Here is a 19,389-nt window from a genome sequence, read left to right as displayed (position 1 = left end):
ATTTAAAAAAAATAATTTATTTAAAATGGAATGAACGATGAGCTTCCATCAGTCAATGAAGATGATTAATGAAGTTCATTTACCCTTTCCTAATCCAGTACCGTATTCTAGTTATTAATTAACTTATTGGACTTTACAATCTTAAGCAAACATAGCATGAAGTACAGTGTTTATGGCTATGTGAATCTCAAGACAAATATCAATGTCCATGTTTTTGTGTCAAGACTTTTCCTATTGTTCAGATAGGAGATAAACCAGAAGTATCATTTTATGGAAGCTGGATATTGTCATTTTGTTTATCAGTTCTTGTTTAATATTCAATGACTATCGATATTAATAGAAAGATGAAACAACGCTTTATATTTATTTTATATGGTAATCATAAACTTTGCATTAAAAGTGTGTCAAACTTTTGATGAAGTTCAAGGATCTATTAGAATTGTATTTCATTGCATGAGTTAGAAGAGAAATTATTATTCTTGAAAAAAAATCATGGAGAATGTATCCAATTATGAATTTTCACATGAGTATAAGAGTTCATGATTTTAGCTCATTTATGGTAAAACAAAAAAAGACCCTTTTTTCAAAATAAGCAAATCCAATGACTTTTTTTTCTTTATGAATTCATTGTATTTTTTTTGGGGGGGGGAGGCATTTCGATTTTCTGACATAGGCCTAACTCAGGGGTGGATCCAGGATTTTCCAAAAGGGGGGGGGGGCACATTTTTGCAGAGGAAAAATTTGACAAGCAAAAAAAAAAAGATGAAGATTTCGTCCCAGAAAAAATTTAACAAGCAAAAAAAAAAAAATAATGTTTTCACTTTCAAAAGAGGGGGCACAATTATGTTTCAACAGCATGTTTACATTACAAATTTCAATTTTGCTTCTCAAGGGGGGGCATGGACCGGCTGTGCCCCCCCCCCCCCCTGGATCCACCAGTGGCCTAACTCATTATTGAATCCAATGTTTGCTAAAACTAAGCTTATACTAGATTTATATTCAAGAAACTCGGAATGCTGAAGATGTTTATTTTATAAGAATCTTTCACCTCTGCTTTGATTTTATTAGTTGGTAATTTTTTAATTGGCAGCCATGTAATTATCTTGCATGCAAAATGAACACTGCCTTTCTATATCATTCTAACTATAGATGACAAATTTTCTTTGTCATGTAAATGTATTGATTGGTATCCAGTGACATCTCCCTGTGCAACATTATTTACTGTTAGTCTTATTTTACAGACACTTTTCTTCTTGAAATAGATTGTTATGATAACTCTAGAGAGGAGCATCATGGTGGAAGAACCGTGTGATTCCATATAAAAAACATATTACATCTAGTCTGCAGCATAAGGATGATTATTCATGTAATTAGAAAAATGATGTGTTTTCTGCATTTAACTCTGGAATGAATTCTGGAATCCACAGACTATTTTCTCCCAGGGTGTATGGGGGTTATGCAACAATGAAAGTGAATGAGAGCGGGGAATTGTTACCACCAGTTTGCATTCATCCTTTCTTATTTACGCGGACCTCAACAGTTACCACTAATAGTATTTCTACTCAATAGGAACATGTTGTACAGCCATAAATGCATAATTGCCTTTCAATAACACTACTTTATGTGGGAAACCTGGAGACTTAACCTCCAGAATTATGAACTCGCCGGCTAATTGTCAGAAAAAGTGCACTGTCATGGAATTGCGGATTGGAACATGTTTTATTCTTGTGTAGTCAGCCTGAATACGCTCTTGACAGTTATGCAAACAATGCCGACGGTCCATTAAAACACTCCATGCCATAAAAGATTAAACTAAGCACAGTTTGTATGGGGTATGGTATATGATATCACCTGGGAATCGGGATCACTGCAGCGGACTCTTATGCAAGATGTCCTGCGTTTGTTGACGTTGGCGAAATGCGTTGGCTTTTGTATGAATTCTGCAATCGACTGTTTGTACGATGGGGAAAGAAGTGATTAAGTTGTGATGAAACACATGCTTGAGCATACCTTTGTAGATCCTGTAATTATTGCAGAGGATGCAAGCGGAAGACAAGAGTCCAGGTTAGTCTATATTAGATACTTTATACAAGGAAAACAAAATCAGCATTAATGATGCCACTTTACTCCGTTGAATTCTGTACTGGCCATGAATATTTGATATATTTTTTATTCACATGACTGACGACTCACTGTCAAAATTTTCACACAATTGGTCAGGTCAATGTCAAATATGTGGCAGTATCATTTTATTTTTTTGCGTGCGCTATATGTGCATGCATGAGCTACAACCGTCATATCAACTGAGTAGACCAAGTTTTTCTGGGAGTTTATCTTGGAGTTTTTATCTTGTTGGATTTTGCTGTCTTTTCTATTTTTGTTTTATTTCTTACCCCGAAGAGAAAATGGGATTTGTTTGCAAGCCTGCTCTGCAGTTTTCTTCTAATGCCAGTTTAATAATAGGATGAGTTATCTGAACAAATACCTATTTTATAAAAGGATGGCTTAATATAGACTGGAATTCCCTCACTAGCTTTGCACAGACTCTTGTGTATTTGTGTGCCAGCTGAACTGAAATGTAAAAATTCCTGATTATCTAGTCTGCTGATTGTATAGCAATTAGCTTGACTTGAATCGGTAAAGTAATCAATAATGCAAACTAATTATAATTGTATGACGTGCCTATAAATCAAATTGCAAATTCTACTTTTTTCATAAGCTATGAAGGATGACTTTCCCAATTGAGGCAATATAGCCTACAATCAAGCACCTTTCACAGTGTTTTTTTTTCTTCAGATTCCCTGTTGTTTATCTGTGATGAAATGTTAGGATTTGTGATGAAAAGATGCTTGCAGGGTAGAAGTAAAAAATATTGGGTAAAATTGTAACTAGTACGAGGGTAATTTTGTGTCCAACCAATTTTAGGCAGTATTTTACCCAATGCGGGAAGCATTATTGTCCAGTAAGGTTAAAAACTAAGCAACAATTACTTTAGAATGGGCAAAATATTCATCACTGGATAAATAAAAATGCCCCCCAAAAATACCCAATGTTCGTTGGACACATAATTACCCTCATGGAGCAGTTTTACCCAATATTTTTAGAGAGAGCAGGCTAAGTCGTTTGGTAAGAGATTCACGAAGACCAACTTGATCTTGATGACCATCTTTCCATTGTAAATGAGTATTAATAATCCAATCAGACTGGTATCTCGGGGATGAGAGCGATTCTTGTGTTGACCTTAGAGATTTCCTTTATTCAAACACATCCCCTAGTATACCAGCAACAAGCCCACCAACGTCTGTCTACCAACATTCAAACATTTTGGGTATGGTTTCCATAATAGAAGTCACATTTCCAGTGTTGACAATAAATTGACACCGTCAATGCAACATAAGGCCTCAACCCAGAAGCAGTGATTACGAGAGGTGATGTTTGATATCAGTGGCATAACAAGCAAAAAAAATTTGAGGGGGCCAAATATGGCGTATCGGGCAAAATTCATAGAAAGTTGCGTGTGAGTGAAGCGAGTCAAAATTTTGACATTTTTTTTTGTTTATGACAAAAATCAAATGTGATAGATTTTGACATAATGTTAAGATAATACATGTACATGTAATTTCATATTTCACCCTTCTCTCTTTCCTTTTCTTTCCTTTTCTCTTTATTTTTCTTGGTTTTAAAATATTTTTTATGGGGGGCAGGATTTCAACTTTTCTTTTAAGCACATCTGTTGAGATGTGATGAAGTGTTGTTTCACTTTATTCACTCTCAGAATCTATTTTAATCAACCCCAAATTGGTTAAAAAATGAACTGACCAACTGTTGGTTAGAAAAAAAAATCCAAATTCATTTTGCATGCAACTTTGTTTTACTTTTAACAATTGGTGGGTTTATATTTGAACCAACTTAGAGATTGATTAAACAAAATATTAGTGTTGGTATTAAGACGTTGAATTTAGTTGGGCTCTAGATCTGAATTCATTACAAATTATTTTCTTATAATTGCTCAAAAGAGAGTTATATCCTTCTGTTTGTCAACTCTCTCGCTCTGGATATTTGCATAAGCCAGACTCCGTCCCAGTGTAAATGAATCCTATTTGCTCTGTCTACACGCCACACCACTCTGGGCAGTCCCCGCCCATTTACACCAGGTGTTTACGCAGTGATATTTGATAGAAGGCAGAGAAATGGCTTTTGCACATCATCGTTATTTATAGCCAAGTGATGGGGAGTGCTGAATGGATTAATTGTCCGTGTGTGTTCATGACCATGATTCTTTCAGACAGTGAAAGGCCGGTCCTACATTGTGTTTGTGAGCTCATGGAAAACTATGGGGATAGGAAATAATTAGAAAACTGGCTGCATCTCAATTGGTTCTAGTTCTACCATAATAGGTCATTATTGTGGTCAAATTGAATGCATGCACTTGTTGGTGGTCTGTTATGCATAATTGTATTTCACCCAGCATGTAAACAGCTTTTTATGTTGCTAGTCCAACATTGTACATGTACCTCAAGTAATGCAATGCATGTAGTGGTATTCTGACTACAGAAATCCAATGTTGCAAGACAGATTTATGAACTAGTTTGAATCAAATGAATGTGTTTTTTTTTATTCCTAGGAGGCCAGCAACACCTTGATAAACTGACTACATTTGTCAAGAGTCACCTATTTTGTTCTGTAGGATAATCGTGGTAGCTTTCTTCAAGGAAACTCTTTGAATGATGGTTCCGGTGCTCACGTGCCATCAGTTAGGTTAGAAGTAGATATTGCATGTTTGGAGCTTGAGCCTACACTCCTATGCCTGTGTCTTTCATACAGGTGGATTTGTCATATGATTCTTTGATAACTTGTAAGATCGATGGAACAGTCTTGGTGATCCTGATAGTACTATTTAGATTATCTCCTTGCCATCCTAACCCGTTGACTGCAGGATACTGTAATTCCCTTTAGGTTTGTACTGAGACTGCCTGGTTCCAGGAGGCAGTGGGGTCAAGGGCTTCACGAAGGGACTAGTATTTTGATTTGCAGCTGATGCTACCATTCAGTGTGACAAAGTCACCTTTCTGCACCAAGTAACCCGCCGGAATCTGACAGAGCCGCAACCCGTCTCTGACAAAATAGTTATTATTGAATCGATGTATTGAGAACAAAAATTCTACGAACATGGGCAGGACTTGATCCGCGTTGCACAACTTCGCATTCAATGTGCTACCGTTTATTTTTTTCCTCTGATTTTGTTATAGAAGGCTTGGATTAAGGATCATTGCAATTTGGGAAAATACTTTGGCAATTAATATTCTGCTGAGAACCTTCCTGCATGCCATTTGAGATACAATTTGTTTAGTTATTAATTTTTTTTGAGAGTGAGTGTTTTATGAGGATGGTTCAAAATGGCTTCTTTAAGTGATCGGTTCCTTGATTGGGAACTGCATCTGGACAATGAAACATTGTGTACATCTATCAAGACATCGGCGTAGACGCATAAACCATTTAGTTCATTCATGGAGGTGAAGTAATGTACTATGTATATGTCAATAAAAGTATTACTAATTTCCTAGAGCAGATTGTTTAAATAATATTATGCACTGGCAAACAATGATTGTTCAATGTGCAGTGTATTTTCTTTGGCTACAATTTAAAATAAAACATCCTTTTACTTCAGGAAGAACTTAAAGCTTTATTTCTTTTGAGGCTTCAATTTAAGATTTAAACATCCCTTCACAACTGGGAAGTTTGAGCCTGTGTAGTGTATTTTTAAAATATTTTAATTCTTTATTTTGATATAAGATAACACACTTTTACTTAAGGGAAAATTATAGGGGTACTCCAGGCTGAAAATAATTGTATTTTAATAGAGTAACATTCACTGAGCAAAATGCTGAAAAATTCATCAAAATCTGATAGCGAATAAAGTTATTTAATTTTAATTTGTAGCAATATTTTGTTAAAATAATATTCATCAGTTGGGCCAGATGTCCTGTCCCCACTTTCCTATTTTCTGTTATTGCATGAAATCATGATTATTTCATATTTTTATATTGTGTACGTAATATGTCTCTCTAAGAGAGAGATCAGTTGCAGCAATGAATATATAATGCATTAAATCAGTTGTCAATCCAATATTTTTAATTCTTGGAGTACAAAATTCAAATAAACATAATTTCATATTTTAAAAGATCAAGTGGGATATGACATCAAAAATGTGAAATTTATGCATTTTTTATTGAAAATATATTGGAGCAGCTGCTCGTATGTGACATCAAAATCAAAAACTTAACATTCAAATAACTTTAATGGATTTTTCTCAAACCGTAACCAATTTTTTTTTCTGGTATATTTTCAACAAACTTTTCATCAGGGTAAAGTTCCCCTTTAAGTCTGTGATTACTTTCATGGAGGGGATTAGAAAGAATTACATGAATGAGGTACCTTTTGAACAGTTTGAATTCTGAAAGGTTACAAGTGTGAGTAATTAAGGGGATACTCCCGGCTGAAGATATTTATATCTAAATAAATAGAGTAAAATTCACAGTGCAAAATGCTGAAAATTTCATCAAAATTGGATAACAAATAACGAAGTTTTCAAATCTAAAATTTGCATTATTCCGGTGAAACAGTTCTAGGCATGTCTTTATGAATATTCATTAGGTGGGCTGATGATGTCACAATGTCACATCCCCACTTTCCTTTTTCTTATGTTACATGAAATCATAATTTCATTATTTTCATAAATGTGTAAATGATGTGTCTCCATTACTGTATGAGGAAATAAGTTGCAGCAAGAAATAACTAATGCACTTTATCAGTTCTCAATTCCATTGTTTTAGTTCTTGGTAGAAAATTTTTGAATAAACCCAATTTCATATAATAAAATACAAAAGAACAAATGGGGATATTCATGAATACATGCCTAGAACTGTTTCACTAGAATAATGCAAATCTTTAAAATTCAATAACTTTGTTATTTGTTGTCTGATTTTTGATCAAATTTTCAGCATTTTGCTCTGTGAATTTTACTCTATTTTTATATTAAGATATAAATATCTTCAGCCCGGAGCATTCCTATTATCTAATGCTTAAGCAAAATGATGTGTATTGTTTCATAAGATAGTGATTTGGATTCTTGTTATTTTGACAATACCATCCTCCTTGCAATAGAACTATTCAATAGTGCCAGTCATTGGCAAATTTACCCGTTCGCTAAAATAAATGTCGGGTCATGTGATGTATTTCAGCCAATCATTTGATAAGGATCCATATCACCATTTTATAAAGTTTTAGGCCTAAAATGTAAACAGCATGTAAGAAACATAAGTCATTTAACCATTTATCGTATTTTTTTTTTTTTTTTTTTTTAATTTCAGATCCAAGTCTTTCGGTAATTCCGTATCCAAGGCTTTCAATGAAGCGGTCTCAAAATTGGAGGTGAGAGATTTTTTTTGCCCCCCCCCCCCCTTCACGAAAGTGTGGAAAATCCCGATTGAACAGCATCCGGTTAACCATGGCCAAGTTTTGTTTAAAGAAAAAATATCAACTGAAAAGATAATTTATTTGGTTGAATGCAGTCCATAATGCAAATATTTGGTTTTATGAAAGTGCAAATCATACGGTTTTCTCTTTTATTTTTTCTTAATGTTGCATGTCACAATATCATGGGTTATAGATATACTTTGATATGATCATGGTTTCAGGTGGTTATTTCATTGAGATATTTGTGGTTTCGTTCATTAGCCATGTATTTCCTATTCCATTGATACAATGGGAAGATGATATTATGTTTGTACAATATCTGTCCAATTACGTCTTAAAAAGTAGTCTCCTGATTGGATCAATCTCTATCCTCTTTCCCGAGTCTATTATAGTAGCTGTGATACCATTCATCTTCGTCGTCAGGAAGTGCCCTCAAGATACAAATTTACTTCACACACTAATGATTTCATCCTTTAATGGTATCACTCGGTAGTCCGTTAGGGTGTGTACAGTGTTGATTTTAAAATGTAAACAGCAACATGAATCATCATTAAAAACTCGATTACAAAACACAGAACAAATTTTTATACAAATTTTGTTTGGTCTATACTGGTCCCTGGTTTGCAATGTCAACATTCATGCTATTGCCTATTGTCACACCCAGTAAAGATATCACTGATTGCAAATGATCAGTCTCTGATCATTTCGGTTTGTGGTTCAAAAATGTGCTGATAAACATATGACAGTAATTGTAATGTGGTTTCAATTCAAATCAGGGAAAACCATTTGTTGGTGAATTATGCTACACAAGAATAATATCATTTATGTGGTTGGAAAATATTGATTTTGTTTGATTGTAAAGGGATAAATAGAGCAAAAGGGGAAGAGAGAGGGGTAACACCTGCTTGCCAAACTAGAAGAAGTATTGGATATGACTGATGTAATGAACTAGTGTTGCCACAGAGAAATGTTGCCCCAAAATATGCTGTAACCATGATCTGGGCCCATCTTACATAGAGTTGTGAACAATCTGATCAATCGCAACTATGGTAGGCCAGCAACATCAACATCTAAAATGTATGTTTGTTCAAAATATTTTCTAGAAATGACGTGTATTCATACAATCAGGGCCCCGTCTTACAAAGAGTTACGATTGATCCGATCAATCTCAAGTAAATGGAAATCCACCAATGTCATATTTTCTTTTGGAAATTTGCTCAATGTCCTTTAGAAACAAAGAGAAGCGTACTGAATTGTCAAGAAAACATTTAATGTATGAATATAATATGTCATTTCTAGAAAATATTTTGAACAAACGTGTATTTCAGATGTTGACGTTGCTGACTTTCCATAGTTGCGATTGATCGGATCAATCGCAACTCTTTGTAAGACGGGCCCCAGGTGTACACTTTTTCTCACAAAACCCTAACAATTACACATATATTTTACACACAAAAACAGGGTCCTTGACTCTTGGCCATTAAGACGACAAAAAAGGTCTTCATCATTAATTCTATAGATTCAATATATAAGTTCCAGTTATGCTAAATCTGTCAAATTTTATTTTTAGATTTTCAAAATTATGCTTTTCATGTTCTAAAGTTATGCTAGAGGGTAGATACTCAAGGACTTATGCCAAATGCTTGTGAAATTATGCTAGATTTTGCACAAATATGCCAAAAAAGAAAAATGCAAAATTCAAAGAGGGTTAAAAAATTACACTAAAAGCAAATTCTTGTCTTTTTCAATACCGGTACCTCAAAAGTGTAATGTCAATGTGTCAATGATTTTACCGTGCACTAAGTTTTTTTCTATTTAATAGCTTTTTACCAGCATATTGGTGAGAGAGCAAGTAATTGCATTTTTGCAGTAACATTTTATTCTGTCATATGGAATTATGATAATTCATTCATGTTTCAAAACAGTGTGAATACATTCTCCTTCACCAATTCTAATCTGCTGCTAAAACTTTAGCTCCTATAATTGTAAAAAATCAATTACCTGTAGAATTGTTTGGGGAACCGGAAAATGACTTTGAAGGTTTCTAATTATAATGCAATGTATAGCTTGTAATTAGTAGGATTACTCTTATTGATCCATTTAATTGATTGATATCAGAGGGTCTTGGGTTCAAATCCCCGCCATGGCATAGTTTCCTTCAGCAAGAAATTTATCCACATTGTGCTGCACTCAACTCAGGTGAGGTGAATGGGTACCTGGCAGGAATTTATTCCTTGAAATGCCGAGAGCTGGAAGCAAGCTGCTTGAGCTACAGCCGGGGTAATAATCCAAGTCTTTTGGAAGCGCATAGAGATGTTATTTATAATGTGGTATGCGCTATACAAGAACTGACAATACACCAAAGAAAGCCCTAAGTCTAGACAATAGTCTTCAGGAATTATGTACTTTTTAGAAAAATCTTTCTTATTATGATCACGCATGTGAAATCATTAAAATAGCACCGAGAAAAAGAAATGTACAAATAAAGAATTATGAGGAATCAGGATTTGATACATCATACTTTTTTATACTGCACCTTACGGAAGGCCTTCCAAACACTTCTTGTAAATGAAAAGCTATTCATATTCTAAAAATGGCACTTACTCCTCCAAGTACATGTTCTCAAATTCAAACATGAAAACAAGAATGAATGTTTCCTTGTGATATTTTGTCTCCTGTTCATTCTTGCTTGGCATGCTTCTACTCGGCCCTATTTTTAGATTTCGAGAGATGAAACATCTTTTCATATTGAAGAATAAGTGTTTGAAAAACATGATTGATGTGGCATTCACTATATAAGGAAGATTTTGCAGCAGTATTTCTGATCCACCATTGGAATATAATAAGGGAGAAGATTTCAGACAGAAACTGAGGCTACGCTGGAAAAGGATGTTCTAACAAAGCGGACCGCTGCAAGCATTTTACACCAGTTTTAAAATCATGGTGTTAGTTCAGTTGGTGTTATCTGTATGTTATTTTAACACTGTTTTGTGTTGTGTGCAAACACCATGGTGTATTTGGTAACACCAGAGTGTTTGGTCCTCTTCATTCCATGACAGTTGCTCCGGCGACCTGCTGTACATTCCAAATTGATTACTAACTTCAACCATAGATTTAACACTATACCCTACCCTATTGCAAAACCTAACCCCATATCTTATGCTCTGGTCACATTATCTTAACAAACACCATACAAATGATTTCATACCATTTATTTCTATACATGTATTAAAATTGTTTGTAGAGCATTTGCAAAGGTGTTTGTTACCATAGAATTAGGCGAAATAGAAATAGAGCCTGGAGCAATTGTTGTGTCACCAGTCTTCTTAGGCCACTGACTGGTTTGTGTACGATGTTCTCTAATAGCACCATAGTTTGTACAGTGTTAAAGGAGAATGAAACCATTGAAACCAGCTGAATCCATATCAAAGAGAAAAATCAAAGAAACATATTGTTGAATGTTTTAGGAAGATTGAATGAATAATAAGAAAGTTATGAGCATTTGAATATTGAGATCACTAATGCCATGTAGATCCTCCCATTGGCAATGCGACCAAGATCTGTGATGTCACACACGTACAACTCCCTCACTACTTTAGTACTTATTTCACTTATATTCTCACTTTTATAGAGTCTATCACAAGGTGAGGTGTTCTCTTTATGAGAGGACAAGTACAGAGGTTTCACAACATTATATCATTGATGAATCGTTTGTCATATGATTAGAATGAGCAAAAAGAGATGTTTTGGGGTATATTTTCAGTGTCCAAAAGGGGAGAGTTGTTCATCTGTGACATCATAGATCTTGGTCGCATTGCCAATGGGAGGATCTCCATAGCATTAGTGATCTCGACATTCAAATGCTCATAACTCTTCTATTGCTAGTCCTATTTTACTCAAACTTTTGTTGATCTTATTCTTTGATTTTTCTGCTTTCACAAAAGCTTACTTGCTCCAAGAGTTTCATTCTCCTTTAAGGGTGTTCAGACTTTCGTTTAAAGTGCCTTCGGGAAAGATTGATATTTTTACAGTATCTTCTTTTATCTAATGGTCTAATTCAAATTTGAATATGAAAACAATCCAATATAATTAGCATTATAGTTATTAAATCTTTGCAACAAAAAAAATCTTTGATAAATGATCATTAGGTGGTTTCAGACCGCCTCGAAGTTCGTCAGTTCCAGGTATTTTCTGATCGGGAAATTTACCCCGATCAGAAAATACCAGGTAATTTGGCAATGTGAAAGCAAATTACGCGTAATCTCCCCGAAAGAAAATACCCACTAAATAGTAGGTATATGTCAAAATTACGATAACTTTCGCAGGGATTTTTCCAAGGTCGCAGGTATTTTGACAATGTGAAAGCAATTTACAGGAACTTTTAGCCCAGTGTGTAGTTGTCGCGGGTTCCGTGGGTGGCTGCTGAGCTAGCGATTTTGAATCTCGCGCCTCGCTTGCTTATCAGACCATACTGCTCACGCTCGTAACTTCAGAAACTTATCCCAAAGGGTATGTTTCAGGGTGGTGTGAATGCAGGAATAATTAATGGGTATTTTTTAGCCTTAAAAAGTTCTCGTGATTTAACGGGAATTCTTATGATCGAGGCGGTTTGAAACCACCTATTAACACTCAAATTCAAATATCCAATAATGAAATTTTAGCTGTGCTAAATTTGATAATTCTTCAATCTAGTCAAATAATGGATTGTGGAAATCCCCATCACCAGACTCTAGGCCTGCATTCTTCTTGAGTGTTACTTAGGCCGTTATAAGTTTAGTAGTGAATAACTTGAGCTGGGACAGGCTATTTTGCGATCCAGGCAGCATTCCAAAAGTTTGAACAAACCTTTCCGTGATGGTGTCGTTATCACAGTGTGTTTGTTTTTCCCTATTTGGTTTTTGTGTTTGCTTTTTAATTGACCTTCAGTTTTGCAAGGGTGTAGTGACGCCGTTGATAAATTGACTGGCATACATAATTCAAATTTAAACAAGAACCTTCTCGAGCCGTTGCAAATTATTTTACGTATCATATGTATGATATACATGTATGTATATGAATATGTTGTATTGTTCAAGTGGTAACATAGTTTTGGTTAATCTTGACAGATAGTGATGAATAAAGTGCCCTGCCCCCCCCCCAAAAAAAAAAAAAGATAATGATAAAGAAAATAAAGGTAGGTATATAATTGGCGCATCAGGGGGTATACAATTAAAAATCAGGCCTCGTAACCCTTTATTTAAAAAAAATGCAGCCCAAAAAATCAAAGAAATTAATAAATCTCAACAGATGGTGTAGAAAAAATTACTTGCTCCTCCGCCTCTCAAAGAAGTAAATACACAAATGAAAAAAAAATGAATAAATGCATAAAGGAAGGAACAGCTTATATGCAGAGGCATATCAAAAAATTAAAAGTGCCCTGCCCCCCCCCCAAAAAAAAAAAAGGTTAGTGTACTCCTGAACTCTTTAAAAAATAGTCACTCAGAGAACCCCCTCTGCCTAGTGAAAAAAAGAAATAAAGAAATGAAAACTAGATGTTACCTTTTGTTTTCCCCATTGATATTATCTATCCATTATAGCCCCATGATCTATCGATTGAACCAAGCTATTGTCAGAAAAAAAATACTGCATCTTTTTTTTTTTTTGATGTTCTACTTCTGTGTGATTGGTCATTGAAATGGGACAATTAATTCAGCCAATCACCATGAAGAGTGATGTAATGTTAGGTACCTTGTGAAAAGTCAGAGCTGCATTTGTATCAAAAGTATCAATTTTCACCCTTCATCAGAAAAGACGCATGGAGCCTTTATGGCAGGATTTTGTGCTAAAAGAGACTTTGACAAGGTACTTTATTTGAAATGATAAAATGATTAATGTATATGCTTTGGTTTTACAAACTTGCCCCCTACCAGCTCAAATATTGAATGGTAGCTCAACGTTATCCCAAGAGCTGGAAATTGAGTGTGCATGCAGGTTGTTGATGAACATTATGTACAAAGATTGAACATAGTTTATTTATTCATTTATGTTTGTCGTGTTATTTGTACTGGGTTCTTGATTAAATGTGTTTCTTAATTTTTTTTCTTATGGGGAGGGGGACGTAGAAAACTTGCATGCTCCTAGCTCCAAACATCAGACTCAGCCTAATTGAGAGCCTATACAACGTAAAAACGATGTTTAAACTTTTCAAACAACCATTTAAAATTTTGAAACAGCTGTTCAAACTTTTTAAACAAGTTGTTTAAAAAGTTTTTAACAATTACAAAAAAAAGTTTAAACAACTTGTTGTTAGAATGACAAGCTTAAACAACATGCTATTTTTTTCTTTAGAGAATGAATAATGCTTGTTCAGGTTGTTGGTGGGGAATAGTGAATTTATAGGATGATGTGCACATATACATGGAGGCTAAACATTATTCAATGAATTTATTTTCTCCTTTTAGATGGGACATGACAGTCGCAACAAGCAATTCCACAAGTTGTTCCCGTGTGTACCGGATACAGAGTCCGTCATCAACAGTAAGTTTTTAAACTCTATGGAAGAAGGGTTCTACCAATTTCCTTGAATACCATTACCAAGTACATGTAGTAAACCATGGGCCGATTGCACGAAAGTGTCTTTCCAAGGACTGTCTTTCATGTCGCTCATCTTTTATGATTCGCTATAAGCAGGGTATTTCTGAAATTTATGATAAAAAAATAAAATATGTTAGCTTGCTTTTAAATCAATTTTTATACAATTTCATGAGATGTCACATCATTTTATAAACAAAGATTTTGTTTATTTTAACGGGCAAATAAAATATGTTTTGCAGATAATTTATTTAAAATGCGTTTCACATGGCGCATCATAAAAAATGGGCAACACGAAAGACGGTCCTTGCAAAGACCCTTTCGTGCAATCGGCCCCAGTATTTTTTTCCACTATCTGTCGGTTAAAAAATAATTTGTAGACTGCCCATATATTGATACACGTAATATATAATAAAGAGTATAGTTTCCAATCAAAATCAAAGTAAAGTTTACTTCTAACACTAAATAGGTTCATTATTGCGGAATGAAATAATCGCTAGAGGGTATTCATTTGTCTCCCAATCTACTATGGTCAACAAGGAAATTTGTGATCACTCTCGCAAAAAGTGTTCACTAGCTTTCTAGGAAATTCGTGATCACTCTCGCAAAAAGTGTTCACTAGCTTACAAGTTCACGAGCTTTCGAGTGCCGCTGCAACTCTTTATCAAGTGACCGCGTTCGTGCGTACGGTCCTGGGGATTGGTATAAATAGTTATCAGATAATTTTCGTCACTTGATAAAGAGTTGCAGTGGCACTCGAAAGCTCGTGAACTTGTAAGCTGTCAGTAAAAATAAACTTTATTGAATGTAATTTATTATATCACCCAAGTTTACAATTAAATATGTAAAACATGGCATAACTTGAACACTTTAAATATGGTAAATTTCTGGTTGGGTTAGGAATATAGGAATGACCTGAATAAGGCATTTGGAGACAAGATATAAATGCGTAGTTTGTCTGATTGATAAACTCAACACAAAATACATCGCAATGGCCAAGCCAGGGTTCAGCTGTATGACTAGGGACCATATTATTCATACACCCCTCTTCCACGATTTCATCATTTTTCTATTGCGCTTATGTAGTAAATTATCGGTCCATATTATCCGTCTTCCCATTTCTTCATCAAACCACCAAAGCATATCACTTGTGTACGCGGGAAGTGTATACATGTGCGCCTGTGCGATTATCCAATCAGTTGTAACTCTATGGAAATCCATCAGTGTCATAATTTTTTCTACAGGAAATTTGCAAAATGTCCTTTGTAAACAAAGGAGATCACACCAAATTGTCAAGAAATCAATGAATTAATGGATATACATTCATATCTAGAATAAAAATAAATAAACATGCATTTTATATGTTGACTTTGCTGGCTTTCCATAGTTACAATTGATTGGTTAAATCGCAACTCTTTGTAAGATAGGGCCCAGAAGTACCATCAGGCAAACTGACATAAATTGCTACAAATAAAAGCTTGAATTACATATCATACAGCTATAGGCCTAAAGGTAATATTAATAATATTTTGGGGAGATGATACCACATTATAGGAAATATATATGGTATCTCCCACAAAACCAGTGAATATTAAATACATGTATGTGTATTTGCAGTTGGCTGGCTGCTTGGTCAGTCAGTTGTAATCTTGCAGATCAAACTACATGTACTTCCTCAGTTTTTGCTCAATACTTACAAACAACTTGGCACGCACATGGTTTTTATAGCAAAGACATGCAAGACCAATAGTGTCCAGTTCTAGGTTGTGTTGTAAACGTATAAGGCGTGTTGTAGCAGTACATGTATATTATGGCGTGTTGTAGAAATAAATATATTATAGGGCAATTCTATAAAAATATGTACGTCTGACCCCGTATGTGTGGGACCTTCACAAATTTTCTGTCTCTGATTTCTTATCATTTTGACAGTCTGTAATGCTTCCAAAGGACCATGACCATTACAGTTTATGAAGTGAAGAAAGACTTGAGAAAAGTGGGGTCAGACATACAAAAGGTTGCTCATTTTATGGAATTGCCCTATAACATTTTGTAGAAGTATATTATAGCCAGAACTCAGAAAATTATTTCATATTTATCCACTCTGTGGGGCACCTCGAAGAATTAATGGTAGTAATGCCAAGAAAATCAGAAAAATAGTGCAGATATTTTTAATATCCACCCACAAGGCCCCGTATGAATAATAAAGCCATTAGAATAGAATGGATAAGACACTAAATAAAATTTGCATTATTATATTTATTCATATCATTGTAAGAAAAATTTATGCAAATATTTGCCTTTCAGTGTTCAGTTGTGTACTTTCACAGCAGTTAAAAATATATATTCAATCAAGCAGCAACAAAAAATGAATTATCATTCTTTGAATTGTAAACTGCATTTCTATTTTGAAAAGGCAGTCAGGTATTCATAACAATGGAGTTACGATGGTACATCAAACAATTCTAGTATGGAAGTAATGTTTTGTAATGTCCCTGGTCCCCAATCACGCAAGAGATATAAATCTTTTTTTTCCCTCTCACCCTGTGGAGGGTTTTCTTTTATATTCATTCCCATTCTTTTTACCGTTATATTTCTTGCTATTGTCTGCATTGTTAGGAATAACATGAACTAATTTGCAATGTTTGCAATTTTCAGCTTGAAGAACCCCTTTAGAGGGGTACTCCAGGCTGAAAATATATGATTTGAACAGAAAAAGATAACATTTATTTAGATTTTTTTTATTATTTTCAGCCCATATAGTACCCCTTTATAATAATAATAACGGTATATTTACCTAGGGTAGCCACTTCAGTTCCAAAAACTGTTCTCCCAGCGGGCCCTGCTATTATTACCCGGCTAAGCTAGGCTACTGATTCAGGTGCACACAGCTTTTGAGGAATTATTTCCTGCCGGTACCCATTTACCTCACCTGGGTTGAGTGCAGCACAGTGTGGCTAAATTTCTTGCTGAAGGAAAACATGCCACGGCCAGGATTCGAACCCACGACCCTCTGTTTGAAAGGCGAGAGTCAGAACCACTAGACCCCGTCGCGCCCACAGGTTTAAACAACTACTGTAAGGTTCTTATTGTCAACGTTGTATGGAAATTTTGAACAGCATTTTTACTAGTCAGGTAGGATAGAATTCTACTTGTCATTAATACATTTTTTAATTTGGCACTTTATCTTTGATAGCCTTTTTCCCCCTTTTAAATTTCACAGCATATTCATGTGCCTTAGTTCGAGATATACTACTCCAAGGAAGAATGTTTGTATCAGAGAACTGGATCTGTTTCCATTCAAATATCTTCTCCTATGAAAAACAGGTTAGTACCGTAGATGAATTGAATTTATTTACGTCACTGGTATTCGCCAATATTTTGTTCAAAACAAGAAGTACAAAATAATACAAGACAAATATACAATTCAAAAGAATATAAGCAGATAAACAAAAACAAAATAGTATTTTGTAAAAAAGAAAAACAACTTATGTCTACTTATAAATAGTAAATACATCTATTGGATGTATTTGACCTCATTCTCACTACTTGTACATTGTTGCACAATCCTTGGTGTGCACCAAGGCAAGCCATGGGCACCAGTCTTTCTTTCGCTACTGTAAGATTATGATGCAATTTATTGCAGTTCTTCTTTGTTCATGCATACTTTATCCAGTTATCTTTAAAATCAGTGGGTCAATACTTTACACTTTTAAAATCAATAGGTCAAACCTTTACACTTAACCATTCTGTTAAAAAAAAACCTGTCTAAGCATTTCTTGTGTTTATTCCTAAAAGCAAATCACGCATAATGAATACATTATGAATCTGACCTATGAATCTCTGACTTATTTATTGCATTCATTGAATTTATTTTTGATAGATATATCCATGTATCCAATGCGAATGTGGATTTAAAAGATTTAAATCTTTACCAACAATAATATTTGATTATTTTACTTTTGATATAGCTTTTGCAAATTTTGTTATTTCCTCGTCCTAGTGCTGTAGCAAATATTAGTCTGAACTCATATTTTCCAGATATTCTGCAGTTTGCAATTTCAATTCTCCACAATATTACTCATGCATGCATGTTCTATTTCATGGACATCTACACATATTGTTTTTCAGATTGCAATCAAAGTGGAGACGATTACAAAGATAACCAAAGAGAAAACGGCTTTTGTCGTTCCCAACGCAATAGGACTCCATACGCCCTCTGAAAAGGTCAGTGCTCAAATCCTTACATAGGTCGATCGTGACGAAGCAGGGAGAAAATTAATTTTTCTGTTGTGAGCTGTGAGAGTTGTTATTAGGAAGGAAATATATGGTGTGGGAGGGAAGAGACAGGAGGGCTAAATACAGGATGAAGAGAGGAGGAGAGAATATGAAATAATGTATGATTTAAGTATAGAGAGAAAGATGAGAGGGAATGGAGAAAGGAGAACAAAATTTAGGTAGGTATGGTTGGGAAAGAGACTACAGGTATGAACTAGAAAGCTAACCATTATTGCACTAATCATTATTATAGATATACAATCTAGTGCCATTCAAATTGATTTTGATTAATCTCACTTCAGTGAATAATCTGTTGACCAGGGGCCCGTCTTATAAAGAGTTGTGATTGATCCGATCAATCGCCACTAAGGAAAGCCAGCAAAGTCAACATATGAAATCCATGTTTGTTCAAAAAAAATTCTAGATATGAATGAATATCCATAAAGTCATTGATTTCTTGACAATTTGGTGTGTTTTCCTTTGTTTACAAAGGACATTTTGCAAATTTCCTGTAGAATTTTTTTTTGACACTGATGGATTTCCATAGAGTTACGATTCATGGATCAATCGTAACTCTTTGTAAGACGGGGCCCTGTTGACAACTGAGTTCTTGAAACTTTGTACATGGACAACCCACTTCCAGGAGGCAATGGGGTAGCCTTGTGTGTTCTTAAATCAATACTAGATGATAGGTGAAGTTATTTTAGTCTAGCTATAAAGCTTTTACGGTGATGCCACTGTGAGGTGAACAATAAAATACAGTATAGCATTAAGGCAGCCATAGTTTTTTCTATCCTTTTGATCTTCTTGGCCTTAATGCATTTAAACTATAAATCACTCTATCATCAGTGATATTTGCCATGGAAACCCTAATGGTGATTTGCTGCAGATATGTTACCAGCCACCCAAAAAACCAACAATAAGTCGCCAGGGCATGTTTTCTAAAAATTGCCAAAATAAGTATAGGGTTTTCAAAAATTAAGAGATTGAAAATACATATATCTGAAACAATAATTTTTCTTCTTCCTGCTGTCAAAATTTGAAATTATAAAGTTAAATAGAACATAC

The 19,389-nt window shown here is 34.7% G+C and overlaps 1 protein-coding gene across 2 annotated transcripts; it reads left to right on the top strand.

Annotated features, from left to right (window-relative positions):
* Positions 1-1,458: 1,458 nt before the first annotated feature.
* On the top strand, positions 1,459-19,017 carry LOC129260558 (protein Aster-B-like). 2 transcript variants are annotated; one of them, XM_064099728.1, is made up of 5 exons: positions 1,459-2,064; positions 7,371-7,431; positions 13,917-13,992; positions 17,267-17,370; positions 18,175-19,017. In XM_064099728.1, exons 1-5 carry the CDS (start codon positions 1,988-1,990, stop codon positions 18,292-18,294), a joined length of 438 nt encoding a protein of 145 aa, XP_063955798.1. In that variant the 5' UTR covers positions 1,459-1,987; the 3' UTR covers positions 18,295-19,017. The 2 variants fall into 2 exon arrangements, with proteins under 2 accessions (XP_063955798.1, XP_054754500.1); XM_054898525.2 differs by lacking the exon at positions 1,459-2,064 and adding an exon at positions 4,279-5,513 and having other exon boundaries at positions 18,175-18,364.
* Positions 19,018-19,389: the final 372 nt, after the last annotated feature.

Source organism: Lytechinus pictus, chromosome 5 (assembly GCF_037042905.1).
Source record: "Lytechinus pictus isolate F3 Inbred chromosome 5, Lp3.0, whole genome shotgun sequence".
NCBI lineage: Eukaryota > Metazoa > Echinodermata > Echinoidea > Temnopleuroida > Toxopneustidae > Lytechinus > Lytechinus pictus.
The sequence above is the reverse complement of the archived record's forward strand: the minus strand, read 5'-3'. Positions and strand labels throughout refer to the sequence as shown.

Excerpts from the sequence above, each read along its gene's own strand:
- LOC129260558 (XM_064099728.1), top strand. The coding sequence starts at position 1,988 with ATGAAACACATGCTTGAGCATACCTTTGTAGATCCTGTAATTATTGCA. Across the intron at positions 7,432-13,916 it reads AAGCGGTCTCAAAATTGGAG|ATGGGACATGACAGTCGCAA; the intron begins GTGAGAGATTTT and ends TTCTCCTTTTAG. Across the intron at positions 13,993-17,266 it reads TACAGAGTCCGTCATCAACA|CATATTCATGTGCCTTAGTT; the intron begins GTAAGTTTTTAA and ends TAAATTTCACAG.